Source organism: Podarcis tiliguerta, assembly GCF_965153285.1.
Source record: "Podarcis tiliguerta genome assembly, chromosome: 8".
NCBI lineage: Eukaryota > Metazoa > Chordata > Lepidosauria > Squamata > Lacertidae > Podarcis > Podarcis tiliguerta.
In genome coordinates, this window is record NC_139541.1 from 68,270,386 (window position 1) to 68,290,650 (window position 20,265).

The 20,265-nt window shown below is 45.5% G+C and overlaps 1 protein-coding gene across 8 annotated transcripts; it reads left to right on the plus strand.

Moving 5' to 3' along the window:
• The first annotated feature begins 364 nt into the window (after positions 1-364).
• On the plus strand, positions 365-19,445 carry LOC310684554 (kallikrein-15-like). 8 transcript variants are annotated; one of them, XM_083455886.1, is made up of 7 exons: positions 4,127-4,667; positions 4,971-5,599; positions 6,634-6,713; positions 12,642-12,795; positions 14,284-14,537; positions 16,622-16,758; positions 19,197-19,445. In XM_083455886.1, the coding sequence occupies exons 2-7, from the start codon at positions 5,589-5,591 to the stop codon at positions 19,350-19,352; spliced, it is 792 nt and encodes a 263-aa protein (XP_083312012.1). In that variant the 5' UTR covers positions 4,127-4,667; positions 4,971-5,588; the 3' UTR covers positions 19,353-19,445. The 8 variants fall into 8 exon arrangements, with proteins under 8 accessions (XP_083312016.1, XP_083312012.1, XP_083312009.1 ...); XM_083455888.1 differs by having other exon boundaries at positions 4,131-4,667; positions 6,634-6,717; XM_083455890.1 differs by lacking the exons at positions 4,127-4,667; positions 4,971-5,599 and adding an exon at positions 365-3,769.
• Positions 19,446-20,265: the final 820 nt, after the last annotated feature.

Here is a 20,265-nt window from a genome sequence, read left to right on the forward strand (position 1 = left end):
TGCCTGAAACTGGCAACTTAGTTTCCCAGGTACAGTGGGTAATTGAATAGCTGCCATCTAAGTAAGACAAATTCTAGAGGGGTAGAAATCTTTTGTAATGAGCAACCGAAAGTTTATTGTGGCACATGAAGGGGTTTATTGCGGAAGGAACTTTTGTTTGTTAGAACCTGCTTTTCAGCAGGAGGAAGAAATATCCTTTTACATCTGTATCCAGTAGTGTTTTTATAGATATACCGTACTTTTCCGTGTATAAGACGCCCCCTATTTTGGGGGACTCAAATTTAATAAAATGGGCGGAGATGGTACAGAAGAGTTCTTGAGCTTTTTTGTGGAGGATTGCCTCAGTTGTTTTTTGGGGGGGTTGCCGAAAATCGCTCACCCGCACACAAGCCGCAAAATCCGCCTCCTGTCTGTCCCATCGCTGGCAGAAGCTGCCAATTGCCCACCCAACTGCTAGAGCATAGGCCAGTCAACAACACCCATTGATGCAGCAACCAATAACATGCACAATAGTTCCTGACAGCCATGGCAGGAACCAATCAAACGTCCACCCTGTGTATAAGATGACCCCCACTTTTTAGCATGATTTTTAAAGAAAAAACATAGTCTTATACACGGAAAAGTATGGTATATATATAAAACAGCAACAGTGTAACTGGCCACTGGTATCCACTCTTTTAGATTACTACAAATTATTTCTGCACCGAAAGCTCGCCCCTCTCCCCATTTTATAGTCTTTACGTGTGACTAAAAAGCCAACAGATGCAAGACGTACAACATGTGCAACTTTTTTGCATTAGTGCAAATGAATATAGATGGTTGCACAGTGACTATTCGTAACAGCGGTTTCCTTCGGACACTGACAGGGAACAGCTGCCGTAGAAAATCACATAGCGATAGCTTTACAGGCTATAAAAGCAAACACCACTAGAGGGCACCCTCTGCATGGTGCAAACAGCTATTTGCTAAATTCTGACTTCTGCTAGATGATGGACCTTATGCCCAAGTGTGCAAATATGTACAGTCAGAACGGTGGCAGCAGTGCTGTGTTTTGCAGATTCAGAAATGTGTCAAGGAATGTGATGCCACTTATTAGATCTATTAGTTATTTTAAACACAGTACTAGAAGTGAACTGTCATTCTATGCATCTTTTTGTCTATTCATAATAATAAAAGATGCTACACGATCAAGCTCTTGGTCAGCTGGCTCAGTTTGGCACATTTTAGAGCAAAAGAATAGGTGGGTTGAAAAACAAACTCCTTATGGTAGTTTAGGAAGATGGTACACGAGCCATTGATGCACACTCATTCCGCAATCCGCTTGGAAGAAAACCCTTTTTGGGATGCAATTAACCGTAACTACTGAGGAAATACAGTTAGAAATGGCAAGGTATTCTTAAAGGTGTCCCATTGTCTTGAGACGAGGGCTCTTGGCTTCCCCGCACATTGCTCAGGTGAGAATTGAGCCCTGAATGTTACACCTTATTTCCCAACCTAAATCTTAATGGCTTCTCTTGTGGATAGCCTTGCAACAGTGGATGGTGTGTGTGTTTTAATAAGTCTTTTTTTTTAAAAAAGTATTTTCATACTATCCTTCAATCACATTCCAAGGGTGGTTTACAAGAAGAATAAGAAGAAAAAGTAAAGTAAAGGTTGCAAAATTGTAAAAAGCACAGAACTATCAACAGGATTAAAACTGGATCTAAAAAAGCTTCGGATTTTCTTTTTTAAAAAAAGCTTTTGTCATAAATAAGGCCAGTGGTTCTCAAACTTTTTTTTCTCAGCCATACTTTCAGAATAAAACTTTGCTTGTGCCACACCATTTTTTTTAATATATAGAACATGACTACTTTATAATATGATCATGGGGCACCCAGAAAGGGTAGAACAATGCAGCCACATAAGAGCATGAATCATTCCCAAAATAGAATAATGATTGTCCTTGAATCTTCCCACCACACTTGCCACCCTCTCCTGCCACACCCTTTGAGAACCATTGAATTAGATATTCAACAAATCTCTCTGGGGAGAGTGCTCCGCATCTGGGGTGTCACCACTGAGAAGGCCCTCTTTTCAGTGTAGGCCTGGGGTCATAAGGAGACTGTTGATCCTTCAAGTAACTTGGTCATATGATGTGAAGTTAATTGCTGGCTCACATTATCAATCCGTTGCCGTCCTCATTAAAAATGGAGTGACTCGTCCCTTCTCGAGAAATTAAAGGGCAGCAGATTGCAAAACGGGGACAACGAGAACAAAAGCAGAACCTCACTGAAGACGTGGTGAGAAAGGGGGGAAAGCACAGCGTCCTTACAAACAATGGCAAGCCTAATTAAAGAGGGTTAGTTCCGCTACCCCTTCATTAAGAGAGGGCAAAATAAAAGGTGCCCCGTAAATCAGTGTTAGCCAGGTCAGCCAAGTAGGTTAAAAATGAGTTGCTTGCTGAGCACCAGTACCTTGACATCTGTATCATTTGGAGCAGACTAGATCCCGCAAGAAACCCGGGCTCTCTCTTCCCACCTCAGCAAAGGAAAGAGGAGTATTTCTTGGGATCAGGTAGGAGACTTTTGCTACTGCTGCTGCTGTGCATGTGTACATCTTGCATCAAAGGTTCATTGTTGCTCGTCTTGGTATTTGGTGATAATGCTATTGTGTTACCTAGCCTGGCTTTGTGAAAGCTGGCTTGCTGTCCACTTTGCATCTTTTCCAGATGAGGGAACCGAGGATGTCACGAGAGACAAGATAGGGGGAATGATAAAAGTTCACGAAGTTATTCATGGTGCAGAGGGATGGATCAGATAGATCAGGAAAAAAATGGATACGTTTTTCTCCTCATAATAATAGAACCTGAGCTCATCTAGTGATGCGGAATGGACTTAGGAACTTAGAAAACTGCCCTATACCATTGGTAGCTCAGTATTGCCTACACAGACTGGCAGCAGCTCTGCAGGGTTTGGGACAGGGGTGTCACCTGGCCCTACCTAGAGATGCTGAGGACTGAAACCAGCTGGGACTTCCTCCGTGAAAAGCAGATGCTACCCCTGAGCCACATGGTCCATCCCTTTTGAAATGGCCAGAACAGACAAATGGGAGTGCTTTTTCACCAAGAGCAATGTTAAAACTAGGAAATTTGTTGCAGTGATGGCTACCAACGTAGATGGCTTTAAAAGGGGATTGGGCACATTTACAGAATCTGAGGTAGCTAGTGGCTACTAACCATGCCTTTGAATACCAGCCCCTGAGGAACAATAGTGGGAGAGCGTTAGTTGCTTATGGCCTTCCCATAAATATCTGGCTGACCATTGTGGTATATAGGATGTAGGCCTTTGGCTGTATCTAGCAGTCTTAGGCCACCCAGGGCTGCCCAGAACAGTACAGTGGTACCTTGGGTTATGAACTTAATTCGTTCTGGAGGTCCATTCTTAACCTGAAACTGTTCTTAACCTGAGACACCACTTTAGCTAATGGGGCCTCCTGCTGCCGCCGCAGTGCTGCATCTTGATTTATGTTCTCATACTGAAGCAAAGTTCTTAACCCAAGGTACTATTTCTGGGTTAGTGGAGTCTGTAACCTGAAGCGTCTGTAACCTGAGGTACCACTGTACTGTGATTGGGCAATGTTTGTTTAGGGTTGACTAGAAGAGGACCGACTCTTGACTACAATAGGACAAGAAAGAGAATGTCTCTCTATGGAAACCCATGCTTTTTATGCAGAAGGCTCCAGGTTCAGTTTTTGGCATTCAGCAGCAGGTGAGGGGAAAAGCCTCTGCCAGGTGAGCCCGGAAAGCCACTGATAGCTAGATTAGGGAATATTGGGGGAGATGGGCATATAATAGCTTCTGCCCATTTCACTTTTGACCTATTATTGGGCAAAATGTTTTGCTTGCCCCACCAAATGGGATGGGAAGCTGGGCAGTGATAAATGTCACCTTTGGCTTCTGATCCCAATTCAATGTATTAGGTTATTCTGGATAGCAAAGGATCCGTCATTTTGATGGGATGTATGTTAGTGGAGGACCAAGGGCCAAGTGTATGTATGGGGTAAATCCATCGCTGTATGTATATATGTGTGTATACACACACACACACACACACAGACTGCAGGGGTCACCAACCTTTTTTGGGGTCAGTTGGCACGTTTGGAATTTGGAAGGAGTGCCCTGGGGTTCCAGTCACAAAATGGCTGCCGTGGGAACATGGCATAACACAAAATGGCCCTTCTGGGGATGTGGCTGCCATAGGAAGTACTTTAGGCCCCAGATATAGAGGCATATAAGCACCTTCTCCAGATTGCAGCTACCCAAAGGTGTCCTGTGCTTGCAGCAGGTCAGCAAAGCAGGACCTGCATTTAAATGCTTGGCTTATCAGTGGCGGCTTGTGTCCATGTAGACCGGACAGGAAGGCACCGTCGATCCAAAGCCGATGGCATGCAGAGTCAGCTAATTCTAGTTTTGCACCCCCTCCCTGACAGCCAGTGCCACCCCAGGCCAGCCCAAGACTTTTGGGCACCTGAGGCAAACCACAAAATGGCGTCCCTCTTCTGTCAGGGAAGAAGGGGTGAGTGAAGATCTACATCGGGAACAAGCAGTGAAATAAAGATCCACATTGAGATCTGCTTCCCTCATGGATCCTGCCGCCCAAGGCAGTTGCCTAATGGGTGGGCCGGCCCTGGTGCCATCCCCTGGACTGGTTGTATGTAAGGAGAAAGTCAGGTGAGGGCTGGCTGAGGGATGACAGAGGTTGTTGCGGCAGTGCCCCATTTTTCCTGCATCTGACCCCTCTGTCACCGCCTGCTCAACCCACATTTTCAGCTCTCCAATTTTACCACGTCTGTGAGCCTTTGGAGAGCTAAGAAAAAGGAGTGACCTCTGCTTTACAAAGAGTTTCCGGGTAATATACTGGTCACCATTCTAGGATGCATTGCTTGACCAGACTGGTAGTGGTAAGGGGGAAGCTGGAATAGGGAGAGAGAAGAGAGGCCTTTTCTACAACGTGTATCTCAGAGCTTTCACCAGAGGCAGAGATTTGCATTCGTCACCAGCCACAGCAATTTATGTACAGATTGCATTCATAACAATATGACGGGTTGAATTTAAAACTGTACAAGTTAAGGCTCAGGGAGCCCCTCTAGTGGCCATTCTGTTAATGGCACCTGAGGGGCTGATCAGATGTCACAGCCAAGCTTCCTTCAATATGCTCTCTGACTGATGCTGAAAGTGCCTCTTTAAAGGAGGTGGTTGTAACCACCAATCAGGCGACCAGCAGTTGTGGCAGTCTCCTTTAAACTTGGTCGGGTGTCAGTCACTCAACGACATTAGGATGTCAGGGGATTGATAAGTAGGTGGTCTTTTTTGCTTGCTGGGATCTAAGATCCCCGGCATGACCCACTGGGGTTGATGCCAGCTTTGGCCAACCAACCAACCAACCAACCAACCAACCTATGTACCTCTGGCCGCTAGCTCAGTGTTTTGTGTTGTTGGGTGGTTTGGGGTTTTTTTGGCAAAAAATGAAGTGCTGGTATACTTATATCTTAACTGAAGTGCTGTGGGTGCCACCAGAAAATGGTTGCAACAGGCAGGAAAAGAAGAGGTGATGGCTGTTTGGTTAATACCATCACAAAAAATGCAAGGTGCTAGTTTATCTGGCAGTGGTAGAAAGGTCCGTCAAACCACAAATACAGTGGTACCTCTGGATGCTAACGGGATCCATTCCAGAGCCCCGTTCGCATCCTGAAGCGAACACAACCCGCACGTGTGTGTGTCATGATTCGCCTCTTCCGCGCATGCACGTGATGTCATTTTGAGCATCAGCGCATGCGCGAGAGGCGAAACCCAGAATTAACGCACTCCGTTACTTCTGGGTCGCTGCAGAGCGTAACCCAAAAAGGCTTAACCTGTAGTGACTTCAACCGGAGGTATGACTGTACTGTAGTTGGTATGTGGTTTGGGATAATATTATATCACCTGACAATTTTAAATCCTCCCCCAAAGTAGTATTTATCCATCTTAATACTTTCCTCCAAATATTTGTAAGCTAAATGTTGGATATTGCATAAATATGTATTTCAAAGAAGCATTTTCCTGCAGCAGCGTATTGTCATAGTTAGTCCCTTTCTGCACAAACATAGCAGAGTCTGAGTTCGAAGCGATGTTGAACATACATCACTACCACACTGGGTTATGATTTCAAAGTTATTTTTTTATATATATAATATTTTATTAAGATTTTCACAAAAAATAGAAAAAACAACAACAAAAAAGAAAAAATACAAAAAATAAAAAGCAATTAAAAACAATTCAATCTTTCAAAACATATCTTACGTTTGCTTGTTTCTCGGACCTCCCCACACCTCCCCTCTTTGTATTCCAATTCAGTTTGTTTGTTCAGCCAATCCTATCCCTCTTTACCATTGTCTTAATCTTGATCTTAATATATTTTAAGTTTAACTTTCCATCTGTTAACATTCCATTTTTACATATTCTTTCATAACATCATTGCTAAAAACCCCTTAACCTCGATCCAACATCATTCTATCATTCATTAATTTTGCAATGTTTCTGTAGAGTTAAACTCCAGTTGATGATTTATTTTATTAACTTTTCTCTTTCTCTCTCTCCCCCTTTCTTTCTCCTTAAAGGGAGCTGCCTCCGCCATACACAGCTCGTCACCATGACAACCTTGATGTTGCATTCTATTACTCTGCTCCTGATTTTTTCAGTAGGTAAGAGTTTGTTAAGGGAAGAAAGCCTGCCCATTTAGCCCAGTGCTGTCCACTCTGTGTGGGAGAAATCCTCAAGGGTCTCAGGCAGGCAGAGAGAAGCTTCAGTCAACCTTGCATTGCAGGGAGATGGATTAGCTGGGTCCCTTCCAGCTCTACAATTCCATGATTCTATGAATCAATCAATCGACGTGCAAAGCAGAGGCTCTATGGCTGACGTACAGCCCTTCCCATGTTCGGGAGCCGTTTGGGAGCCAAGGTTGGACTGTATTTATTTTAATTGATTTGCCACTTTTTTCAGCAAAAGAGAAGCACCTTGCGAAAGGTTCAAATATGTAAATGTGACCTCTTGCAAATAAATCTGTTAAAAAACAACACTAAAAGTGTTCCTCCACAATGATCAGTTAACAAGAAAAAAACCAAACATTTTTTTCGTTATCTAACAAAAAGATGAACGGTACCATAACGCATCTTAAAGCTTAAATCTTGTTCTTCATCTTGGGCAAAAAATATATCGGGGTCCTTTTGCAATGGCGTGATATAAGCATTTTTTTAAAAACCCTACACCTTGGGATGCTGGGGAAACCCAGCCAGATAGGCAGGGTATGTATGTATGTATGTATGTATGTATGTATGTATGTAGAAAGAAAGAAAGAAAGAAAGAAAGAAAGAAAGAAAGAAAGAAAGAAAGGAATAAGGACTGAGCTGAGGCTGGCCTGTATGCCTGCACTGTGTATTGAAAGCTGCTTGACCAAAGTGTTTTTCAGCCTTGTGTATCCCAGGTGTTCATAGAATCATAGAGTTGGAAGAGACCACAAGGGCCATTGAGTCCAACCCCCTGCCAAGCAGGAAACACCATCAGAGCACTCCTGACATATGGTTGTCAAGCCTCTGCTTAAAGACCTCCAAAGAAGGAGGCTCCACCACACTCCTTGGCAGCAAATTCCACTGTCGAACAGCTCTTACTGTCAGGAAGTTCTTCCTAATGTTTAGGTGGAATCTTCTTTCTTGTAGTTTGGATCCATTGCTCCGTGTCCGCTTCTCTGGAGCAGCAGAAAACAACCTTTCTCCCTCCTCTATGTGACATCCTTTTATATATTTGAACATGGCTATCATATCACCCCTTAACCTCCTCTTCTCCAGGCTAAACATGCCCAGCTCCCTTAGCCGTTCCTCATAAGGCATCGTTTCCAGGCCTTTGACCATTTTGGTTGCCCTCCTCTGGACACGTTCCAGTTTGTCAGTGTCCTTCTTGAACTGTGGTGCCCAGAACTGGACACAGTACTCCAGGATTATTGGATTACAGCTCCCATTATCCCTGACTAATGGCTAAACTGGCTGGAGATGATTTGAGCTGTAGTCCAACAACATCTGGGGAACCAAGGTTGAAGAACACAGGACTACACTAAGAAACAGTAGCTCTCCAAAATTTCGGACTAACAGGTCCGTTCATTTCAAGGGGCGCCTGTCCAAGATCTAAGTGGAGATTCCGGGGATTAAACCTGGGACCTTCTGCATGCAAGGCAGATGCTCTGAAGGAGCGTCTCCACCGCCATCATTCTGTTCAGACACCGAGGTCCAGCTCCGAGGTCCTTCTGGCGGTTCCCTCACTGTGAGAAGTGAGGTTACAGGGAACCAGGCAGAGGGCCTTCTCGGTAGTGGCACCTGCCCTGTGCAACACCCTCTCATCAGATGTCAAGGAAATAAGCAACTATCTGACTTTTAGAAGACATCTGGAGGCAGCCCTGTTTAGGGAATTTTGTAATGTTTGATGTTTTATCGTGTTTTTAATATTCTGTTGGGAGCTGCCCAGAGTGGCTGGGCAAGCTCAGTCAGATGGGCAGGGTATAAATAATAAATTATTTTTATTTTTATGCTCTACTACTGAGCTATGGACCTTCTCTGAAGAGAAGCCTTATGAGGAACGGCTAAGGGAGCTGGGCATGTTTAGCCTGGAGAAGAGGAGGTTAAGGGGTGATATGATAGCCATGTTCAAATATATAAAAGGATGTCATATAGAGGAGGGAGAAAGGTTGTTTTCTGCTGCTCCAGAGAAGCGGACACGGAGCAATAGATCCAAACTACAAGAAAGAAGATTCCACCTAAACATTAGGAAGAACTTCCTGACAGTAAGAGCCATTCGACAGTGGAATTTGCTGCCAAGGAGTGTGGTGGAGTCTCCTTCTTTGGAGGTCTTTAAGCAGAGGCTTGACAACCATATGTCAGGAGTGCTCTGATGGTGTTTCCTGCTTGGCAGGGGGTTCGACTTGATTGCCCTTGTGGTCTCTTTCAACTCTATGATTCTATGATTCTAAGTGTGCTTGGAACAGTTCAAGGAGAACTGACCGAAGGAGGGTGTGCTTGGGTTCATTCCATCCCAGCCTGCTGGCTGCCGCCCTTCCCTTGCCATTCTATGGCCAAGTGGTGGAAGGAGCCCTGTTTGTCTTGGTCCTCCAGGTTCTATGTCCAGGTGCTGGTGGCAGCTCCTCCAACCCATATCCCGAAGTCCACTTGCATACGCCGAGGTCTCTGCATGCTGACCTCTGCAGCGACCTGGATGGTGCGTATGCTTTTCAGCGTCACATGCCACCGCACATCTTTATTGGCATAAAAATGCTGCCTCGTTCTTCCACCCCTTCTTTCATAGACCAACACCCGAGAGCGACTCCCTTTTTCCATGTAATGAGATGCTGGGGGGAGGCTGGGTTGAGGAACACACCCGACGTGCGCGTTCTAGCCATGCTGCTAGCTGTCCTGTTAAATGCCTTTATAAAATTCATTATGCTTTCAAAAACAAAACAAAAAACCCAAGCACAGACGCCAACAACACAAGTAAGCCATAAAAACTGAAAGTGTTTTGATTCTGAACAAGATAAATGACATGATGCAGTGGAGTCTACACGAAGAAACACACATCTGGGCGTGTTTTTTGATGATTAGATAGGACTGCAAAGGTTTAATTGATTTATTCGCTTAATCTTTAATTGCAGATTAAAATTCCTCCCCCCAGTTAGTCCGCCATAGAGGGACTTCTGCTGCACAAGATGCACAGATTAGTTTGGTTCCTTCTCCCCATCCTCTGTCACCCTGCATTAGATTTTAATAGGATCCCCCCCCCCCATGTTTTTTAAAGATAGCTTTTCCAAACCGGTTGCATTCAGGACTAGGGTCACACCTACAGCACACATTTAAAGCATTCTAATATCACTTTAACTTTAATATTGGGAACTGTAGTTTGTTAAGCATGATGGGCATTGCAGGTCCTAAGCACTGAAAATATTAGGGCATCCCCTCATGTAATTCAAAACGAGAACACTACTAAACCACAAGATAAAATGTCCTTTTTTTGAATTGAGAATGAAAAAGCGGGGAGGAGTGTGTAGTGGAATGTAAGAAAGTCCAACAAAGTTCTGTTTCCCCCAGCCATGATGACTAGAATCATAGAGTTGGAAGGGACCATGAGGGTCATCTAGCCCAGCCCCCTGCAATGCAGGAATCTTTTCCCCAACATGGGACTTGAACCTGTGACCTTGAGATTCAGAGCCTCATGCTCTACCAACTGAGCTATCCCATGATGGCTACTTGGATGCTTAAAATTTATATATATACATATATACATATATATATATGCAGGTTTTGGTGTCCTCGGGTGTCTTCCCGTGTAAAAGTTGGGGTGTCTAGGCGACGTTTCGACGAGGTCTCACTCGTCATCTTCAGGCTGGTGCTTTCGGCTTCTTGTTACTGGAACAGAGCAGGATCTCAGTGTTTGAGTTCCTATAAATACTGTTGAGGAGGTGTGGTGTATAGCCTCCAATGTTCTGGGCAGAGAGGAGGTTCCCAGGCTAGTGTGCCTTTTCTTCTTTTGTTCCTTAATTACTTGAGGGATATCTTGAGTGATTTCTTGAGTGATTTCCTGAATCCCACTTAGGTGGGTCATTAGGTGTGGATTAGTTGCTAAAGCCTTCGTGTCTTGAACTCTTGAACTTTGTGAAGAGTTTTTCTGAGAAGATGGCTGTACTGCACTTGGTTGTGCTCTGGCTTGGCTTCGTGTATAGGGGCGAGCTGTGGTTTTGTGGCCTGTGCCAGCCAGATCTGTGTAGGGATTGCAGGGGGGTGCAGCATCCGGAGGTGCCACCCTGGTTTGGCTACTGGATGGTGTCTGTAATTTATCTGTAATTTATCTATTACGAAGCTAATCCAAAAAGAAACACCCCCCAAAAACCAAGACACAGAAGAAAACAATGGCATAGCCCTCCTTCCTTATATCAAGGGCACTACAGATAAAATTAGCAAAATCCTCCATAAACACAATATCAAAACAGCCTTTTGCACCAACCAAAAAATAGCCAATATCCTCAGAAACCCCAAGGATAAAATTCAGTTGGAAAACCAAGGGGTCTATGAAATACCCTGCAAAGTCTGCCCAGCCACGTACATTGGACAAACAAACAGACGAATAAATGCACGGATCGCAGAACACAAGAATGCCGTCAAAAAAGAAGAAAAAACTTCCTCTCTTTTCCAACACATGAAAGAAACAGGACACGAAATTAATTTTGCAGATTCCAAATTGCTCTTTAACATGGAACATCACCACAAGAGAATAATCATGGAAGCCATCGAGATAGAGAAACACCCTCACAACATGAACAAGCGTGACGACACATCCCGCTTGCCAGACATCTGGAAATTAGCCCTCCCCACAAAATCTGACACCAGATCCAGAGGCACACAGAACGCCATCACCAATCAACCACACCAGACCCAAACCCAGACCCTCTCCACAGATAAATTACAGACACCATCCAGTAGCCAAACCAGGGTGGCACCTCCGGATGCTGCACCCCCCTGCAATCCCTACACAGATCTGGCTGGCACAGGCCACAAAACCACAGCTCGCCCCTATACACGAAGCCAAGCCAGAGCACAACCAAGTGCAGTACAGCCATCTTCTCAGAAAAACTCTTCACAAAGTTCAAGAGTTCAAGACACGAAGGCTTTAGCAACTAATCCACACCTAATGACCCACCTAAGTGGGATTCAGGAAATCACTCAAGAAATCACTCAAGATATCCCTCAAGTAATTAAGGAACAAAAGAAGAAAAGGCACACTAGCCTGGGAACCTCCTCTCTGCCCAGAACATTGGAGGCTATACACCACACCTCCTCAACAGTATTTATAGGAACTCAAACACTGAGATCCTGCTCTGTTCCAGTAACAAGAAGCCGAAAGCACCAGCCTGAAGATGACGAGTGAGACCTCGTCGAAACGTCGCCTAGACACCCCAACTTTTACACGGGAAGACACCCGAGGACACCAAAACCTGCATTCCTGTACCCGTGAAAATCTACGAAAGCATATATATATATATATATATATATATATATATATATATGGACGCGGATGGCGCTGTGGGTTAAAGCCTCAGCGCCTAGGGCTTGCCGATCGCAAGGTCGGCGGTTCGAATCCCCGCGACGGGGTGCGCTCCCGCTGCTCGGTCCCAGCGCCTGCCAACCTAGCAGTTCGAAAGCACTCTCGGGTGCAAGTAGATAAATAGGGACCGCTTACTAGCGGGAAGGTAAACGGCGTTTCCGTGTGCGGCTCTGGCTTACCAGAGCAGCGATGTCACGCTGGCCACGTGACCCGGAAGTGTCTCCGGACAGCGCTGGCCCCCGGCCTCTTTGAGTGAGATGGGCGCACAACCCTAGAGTCTGTCAAGACTGGCCCGTACGGGCAGGGGTACCTTTACCTTTTTATATATTATATGTATATATATTATCTGTGTCAAATACTTTTTAAAAAATATTTGTGTGTGTGTGTCTGTGTCTATTGGGTAATCCACCACTGTTCTAAGAACTCTGGAGAAATCTGCAGGGATTTATCTACACATCAGTCTGCTAATGGACCTTTCCTTTTCCTTTTCTAGTCCTGGCACAGGGCAGAAAGAAACCCAAAGGCTACCCATGTCCACCACATTCTCAGCCTTGGCAGGCTGCCATCTACAAATACTCCCGTTTCTACTGTGGAGCAACCCTTCTCAACCAAAGATGGGTCCTTACCGCTGCTCACTGCAACCATGGGTACGTGTATCTGTGTGATCATGTCTCCCTCTCTCTGTGTGTTGCCTCAGCATGGGAAATGCAGGTATCATGGAATATGTGGTGAACTAGTATTTATTTGTTAAAATTCTAGACCGCCCTTCAACTGAGGATCATAGGGCAGTTTACAACAGAAAAACACCAAAACACATACCATAGCAACAAACAATAACAATAAACCACGCACAGTCCATAGTTTGTTTAATTAGCCAAAGGAGAAGAGGAATGTGTTTTGCCTAGTGCCTAAAGATATGTAACAAGGGCACCAGGCGAGCCTCCCAGGAGAGTATTTCACAATTGGGGAGCCACTGCAGAGAAGGCCTGTTCTCGTGTTGCTGACCTCTGGACCTCTCATGAAGGAGGCACATGAAGAAGGGCCTCTGATCATTATTGCAGGGTCCAGGGGCATATGGGGAGAGGGGTCCTTGAGGTATTGTGATACTGAGCTGTTTAAGGCTATCTAGGACAAAACCAGCACTTTGAATTGGGCATTCCAACCTTTGCTTAATGAAGGAGAGTCCACAGCCTCCTGAGGGAGACTGTTCCATTGTCAAACAGCTCTTACTCTCGGAAAGTTTAGTCTTGTAACTTGAATCCATTGGTTTGGGTCCTACCCTCCAGAGAAGAAGAAAACAAGCTTGTTCCCTTTTTCACGCGAGAGCCCTTGAAATATTTGAAGATGGTTATCCTATCTCCACTCAGCCTCCTCTTTTCCAGCCTAAACATACCTAGCTCCTTCAACTGCTCCTCATAAGGCTTGGTTATTGTTGGTGTGCTCGAAGCTACCAGCATGAGTTTGACCTAACTGCGGGAGGCAGTGGAAGACAGAAGTGCCTGGCGTGCTCTGGTCCATGGGGTCACGAAGAGTCGGACACGACTGAACGACTAAACAACAACAACATTGTTGGTGTGCAAGTGGCCTTGTTGTTGCTTAGTCATTTAGTCGTGTCCGACTCTTCATGACCCCATGGACCAGAACACACCAGGCACTTCTGTCTTCCACTGCCTCCCGCAGTTAGGTCAAACTCATGCTGGTAGCTTCGAGAACACTGTCCAACCATCTTGTCCTCTGTCGTCCCCTTCTTGTGCCCTCCATCCTTCCCAACATCAGGGTCTTTTCCAGGGAGTCTTCTCTTCTCATGAGGTGGCCAGAGTATTGGAGCCTCAGCTTCACGATCTGTCCTTCCAGTGAATACTCAGGGCTGATTTCCTTAAGAATGGATAGGTTTGTTCTTCTTGCAGTCCATGGGACTCTCAAGAGTCTCCTCCATCACCATAATTCCAAAGCATCAATTCTTCGGCGATCAGCCTTCTTTATGGTCCAGCTCTCACTTCCATGCATCACTACTGGGAAAACCATAGCTTTTACTATACAGACCTTTGTTGGCAAGGTGATGTCTCTACTTTTTAAGATGCTGTCTTAAAAAGTGGCCTTACCTACTCATTATTTATCTGTTCTTTCCTTTACAGAAGCATCCATGTCCGGCTTGGAGATGAAAATCTGAACGTCCTGGAGGGCACAGAACAGTTCTTGGCAGTGGCAAAAACAATCATCCACCCCAAATACAACCAGTCGTGCTATGACAATGACGTCATGCTGGTCAAACTGTTGAGCCCAGCTGTACTTAACCATTATGTGCAGCCCATAAGTCTGGCTACCCAGAGGGCAAGCTCTGGGGATATGTGCATGGTGTCAGGATGGGGCGGTCCTATCAATTTCCCAGGTATGTAAATGATTCTGTCCCAGGAAAGGCCTGACAGTATCAACCTCAACCATACCATGCCCACAGATAAAAGAACTAAAGCTTCTGAAATGAACATCCAAAATAGTGAAGGCATCTGAAGGAGCTGTTGAAAGGACAATGCTCTCCCAGTAAGGGCGGTGCTATCTTGATTTATGGCGTTGTTGTTTAGTCGTTTAGTCGTGTCCAACTCTTCGTGACCCCATGGACCAGAGCACGCCAGGCACTCCTGTCTTCCACTGCCTCCCGCAGTTTGGTCAGACTCATGTTTGTAGCTTCGAAGACACTATCCAACCATCATTTATGGCATAGCTCTCCATATATATACAGTCATACCTTGGAAGTTGGACGGAATCCATTCCGGAAGTCTGTTCAACTTCCAAAACATTCAGAAACCAAAGCACAGCTTCTGATTGGCTGCAGGAAGCTCCTGTAGCTAATCGGAAGCTGCGGAAGCCCCGTTGGACTTTCAGGTTCCAAAGAACGTTCGCAAACTGGAACACTCATTTCTGGGTTTGCCCTGTTCGGGAGCCAAGGTACGACTGTATGCTGAAACTACCAGGGAACCAATTTTACAGCTTTTAGCATGGTGAAGTCCTACGATAGGGGATCAGGTTGCAGGTGGGAAATTAAATTCTTAATGTCTTCCTTCCCTGCATTAAAAACTCAACCCCCCCCCAAAAAAAACCCCCACAAATTCAGTGAGATTAGTTATTTGCTTAGGTCTCCCTTTCTACTTGATGCATTTGTTTTGTTTTGTTTAACTTGCACAGAGATTTGTAAATGGGAAAACAGTAAAAATGAGAACACCTCCCCGCTCGGGACAGAAGAGAAATTAAGTTTGGTTCACATTTTTAAGCAAACTTACCTAATTGGCTAGCCTTCAAAGTTTGCACTTCACCAATATTTTTGATGACCAAGCCCTCACCAATGTGTATATTAGAAGAAAGTGTTCATAAAAATGCCTACATTTGTGAGAATGTAAAAAACATGTAAGATTTAGGGAAACTTGTTTGCAACCTTAGATAAACGTAAAAAAGGTAAAGGGTAAAGGTACCCCTGCCCGTACGGGCCAGTCTTGCCAGACTCTAGGGTTGTGCGCTCATCTCACTCTATAGGCCGGGAGCCAGCGCTGTCCGGAGACACTTCCGGGTCACGTGGCCGGCGTGCATCTGGGGAGCCAGCGCAGCACACGGAACGCCGTTTACCTTCCCGCTAGTAAGCGGTCCCTATTTATCTACTTGCACCCGAGAGTGCTTTCGAACTGCTAGGTTGGCAGGCGCTGGGACCGAACGACAGGAGCGCACCCTGCCGCGGGGATTCGAACCGCCGACCTTTCGATCGGCAAGCCCTAGGCACTGAGGCTTTTACCCACAGCGCCACCCGCGTCCCTAGATAAACGTAAAGACGTTTAAAAAAGAGCGGAGAAACAGAACGCTTCTTTTGGCATCCTATCTTCTTGAAGCATGTAAATGTAATGAACTATAAGTAAAACCATAGGGACGCGGGTGGCACTGTGGTCTATACCACAGAGCCTAGGACTTGCTGATCAGAAGGTTGGCAGTTTGAACCCCTGCGACGGGGTGAGCTCCCGTTGTTCGGTCCCTGCTCCTGCCAACCTAGCAATTCGAAAGCACGTCAAAGGGCAAATAGATAAATAGGTACCACGCCGGCGTGAAGGTAAACGGCATTTCCATGCGCTGCTCTGGTTCGCCAGAAGTGACTTAGTCATGCTGGCCACATGACTCGGAAGCTATACGCCGGCTCCCTCGGCCAGTAAAGCGAGATGAGCGCCGCAACCCCAGAGTCGTCCGCGACTGGACTTAGCAGTCAGGGGTCCCTTTACCTTTACCTTTATGTGTAAAACCAATCTTTCTCAAGATCCCAAACAACTTCTTGTTGTTGTCTCCAGGGACAGCTCAGTCAGCAGAGCATGAGACTCTTAAGCCCAGGGTCATGGTTTTGAGCCCCACGTTTTGGGTAAAAGATTCCTGCTTTGCGGGGGGGGGGGGGTTAGATGACACTTATGGCCCCTTCCAACTCTACAATTCTTCTTCTTTCTTTAGAGCGAATTCCTCTGGTCCTTTACTGTGCAAATGTCAGGATAATGTCTTTGGAGGAGTGCGCTGCCCTGTATCCTGGGAGGCTGAACTCTGATATGATGTGTGCTGCTGCGAGCGGAGGAGGCACTGACTCCTGTGAAGTAAGGACCTCTTGTTGGAACATCACAAGTGCCTTGCAGAACCAGATAACACATCCCTGTAAAGTGGATTAGGCTGAGATATAAGCCCTGTTCGGACATTCGATGCCCATGGATACTGAACATGCGATGAGGCTCTCCAGTAGGCACCCAACTAGCCAGAGGCCCTGGGCTCCTTAGGTTGGAAGGGCAGGATAGAAATTTGATAAACAAATAGATGCAAATATATGCATCGGCCAAGCCCCACGGCCAACGTGCAGTTGCGATCAGTCTGTAGGGGGCCTGTGCATGGCTGGATGTATATATTTAAGGGTCCCCTCTATAGGAATGTGAACACCTGTTCCCATGGAAAGAGCCCTATGAGCTCAAACCTGTATGCACATAGCCCCCTACAGTGTGACGCCAATTGCACATTGGCTGGGGGCTTGGCCAATGCATATGTTAACATGTATTGGCATTTGTTTGTTTTGTTTATCAAATTTCTATCCTGCCCTTCCAACCAAAGGAGCCCAGGGCCTCTGGCTAGTTGGGTGCCCGGGAAAGAGCAATGGTCCCAACAACATTCAGTTCAATCCATGGTCAGTTCAATCCATTTTGGAACTTAAGTTGGCTGATAAACTAAAAAGTCTTGTTGTTGTTGTTTAGTCGCTTAGTCGTGTCTGACTCTTCGTGACCCCATGGACCAGAGCACGCCAGGCACTCCTGTCTTCCACTGCCTCCCGCAGTTTGGTCAGACTCATGCTCGTAGCTTCGAGAAGACTGTCCAACCAAGTCTTAACATCCAACTAATCTGATTTTGCTGGGTTTTGGATGAGATTTTGCTATTGTTGTGTTTTTGCCCTTTCAGCTCTACCTAGATTTAAAGTACACCAGTGTATTTCAATATTCACTATTCAGTGCCCCTTCTGGCTTTCGTGTCACTGTGTTCTATGTAATGTGTGCCAAAAAGTTCAAACTCTGCCCCAGAAGAGAGGCTACCGAACTTGTTGCTGGACTCCAGCTCCATCATCCTGGCCATGGGCTATGCTAGCTAAGGCTGTAGTTGGGAGTCCCACAACATTTAGAGCCTTGGGTTCTTCAGCCATGCTATATATTGTGGAAACCCAAGATCAGTGGCCACAGTGAATTATGAAAAATGACGCAATCTAATTATGTGCATAGGTAAGGGTTGATTCATCTATTGGGTTTTTTAAATGTCTAAAGTCAGTGGGTTTTTTTGGTTAAAGAAAAAAACCCCAACAAAAAGCCGAGAAGCTAGTACTCAAAATGGCTGCCACAGGTAGCAAAACAACAACAACAACAACAACAACAACAATAATATTAATAAGAGAGAGAGAAAGAAGTGGCAGTATTTTGTGCCACTGTGTACCATCACACACATTCAAAAGCACTGGTTCACGCCAGTGTGACCCAATATATCCAGTGGATTTTGGTGTGCTGAGCTTGTCTTGCAAAATGGTTTAATGCCGCTCGTAACGTCTGACAGCCAGCAATTTCATAAATGGGTGCTGTTTCCGCCCACCCGCTGCCCTGCCCTCGTCTGTCTTGATGACTGGCATTTTCCTAATGGCAAATAATAAACACCCACAGGTTCTTTTGAACACTGGAAGGGTCAGCTGGAGAGGTCTGGAGGACTGTGTTTGGATGCCAGGCCTGAGGCTCGCTTTCCCTGACCTATGGACTATGTTCCTATGCACTTACCTGGGAATTGCATCTCCTTGAACTTAGTGAGACTTCCTTCCATGCAAACGAGCCAGTTCCTCGGGGCCAAGGTCCCTTCACCCCCCCCCAATAAAATATTGGAGGGGGCCACCTCCCCAAGTTGCCATTCAAATTGTGTGTGCGTGCTGCATCTTGTGCTCAATTATGTGGGGCAGGAGTTTCCTACTCCCCTTGTTATATTCAAGTTGTCACCCCTGCTTCCATGTGAACATGCATAGGAAAGGGTGACATTCTTCAGCCTTGGGTCCCCAGATGTCATTGGACTACAACTCCAATCATCCATCATTATTGATTAAGATGGCTGGGGATGATGGGATTTGTAGTCCAGTAACACTTGGGAACCCAAGGTTGAAGAACGTTGGGATAGGGCAATATATTTGTATATGATTACAGGTAGTACAGTATTGGCGTATTTTTAGATGTTTTATCACTTGTGTGTTTAATACCCTGGGCTCCTTTGGGAGGAAAGAGTAGGGTTGCCATATTTCAAAAAGTAGCAACCAAGACACCCCCCAAAACCCATGATTTTTTCAATTGACTTGTCTAAGATCCAGGATAAGTTGCCACCTTTCAGAAATCCCACCCCCCAGATGTCAATTCCGCCTTTGCAATTCTGGTAACGTCCAGACGTATGGCAGCCCTAGGAAGGAGGGGATCTAGTAATAATCAGAACAACCCTTTCTGGGTTAAAGAGATGTCTCTCTTGGTTGTCAATACAGGGTGACTCCGGGGGACCCCTTGTCTGCAACAGGAAGCTCCAGGGTCTGGTGTCTTGGGGTGACGTGCCCTGCAGCTCCAGCACCAAACCCGGGGTCTACATGGACATTTCCAGATACAGAGACTGGATCATTGAGACCATGTGTGATGACGACTGACTTGTTGTGGGGAAATCAGACCCTCCCCCCTCCTCATTTTGCTGAGATCCCAGAATAAACCATGAGGAACCCATGTTTCCTTCCTGTCCTCCATCCTTTTTCACTCAGGCCTGCTTCTTGCCTTATTTGGATTGTAACGCTATCTGCATTGCAGAGGGTTGGACCATTGGGATTCCTTCCAGCTCTACAATTCTACGATTCTGTTATCTCTCACTCACCAACTCTTTCGGTCTGCTCCTAATGGAGAAGCACCAATAGCTTCCAAGCGGAGCCTGACACGAGTTTTACACAATGTATCTTAGGAACATAGGAAGCTGCCTTACGCAGTCAGACCATTGGCTCACCTAGATCCATACACTCTACACTGACTGGCAGCGGTCGTCTTGGGTTTCAGACTAAAATCTTTCCCAGCACCTCCTGTACTGTTTGGAGAAGGAATCCTTTCGGAAAAAATGAAAACCTTTGTCTGGGGAGGGAGAACATTTGTTAAGCGATATCTTCACGGGTACCTTTCACCTGCCATTTGTTCAATTTTTGATTTTTTTAAATTTTAATGGCATTCTTCGCCCCCTTCGTGACTTTCAGTGCATGGTTTATTCCTGTCATAGAAAATTTGCAACTCTATGGCTGCATTCAGAGCAGACCTATGATGGATGATGGACGTGGCTTAGGTCCCATCTGCACTGCGTTTCTGATATAATATTTTTTTATTAATCTTTAATACAATTCCAATAAAAGCCACATTGTCACATTACCAAATTACAATCCAAAAAGAAACACCAGAGAGAGAGAGAGAGCCAATTATTCAAAAACCAAATTAATCAATTTGAAATGACCTCCCGTGTACTTGATTTCAGGTTACAAAACTCTTATTTCTTCCTGCTTTCATAATCTTGATTAATCCAATAACAAC

What these genes read in the sequence shown, in the direction of transcription:
- LOC310684554 (XM_083455883.1), top strand. Translation starts at nt 4,349, where the DNA reads ATGCTTGGCTTATCAGTGGCGGCTTGTGTCCATGTAGACCGGACAGGA. An exon ending in GCTGCTCACTGCAACCATGG is followed by an intron (nt 12,796 to 14,283) that starts GTACGTGTATCT and finishes TTTCCTTTACAG; the next exon opens with AAGCATCCATGTCCGGCTTG. An exon ending in GAGGCACTGACTCCTGTGAA is followed by an intron (nt 16,759 to 19,196) that starts GTAAGGACCTCT and finishes TTGTCAATACAG; the next exon opens with GGTGACTCCGGGGGACCCCT.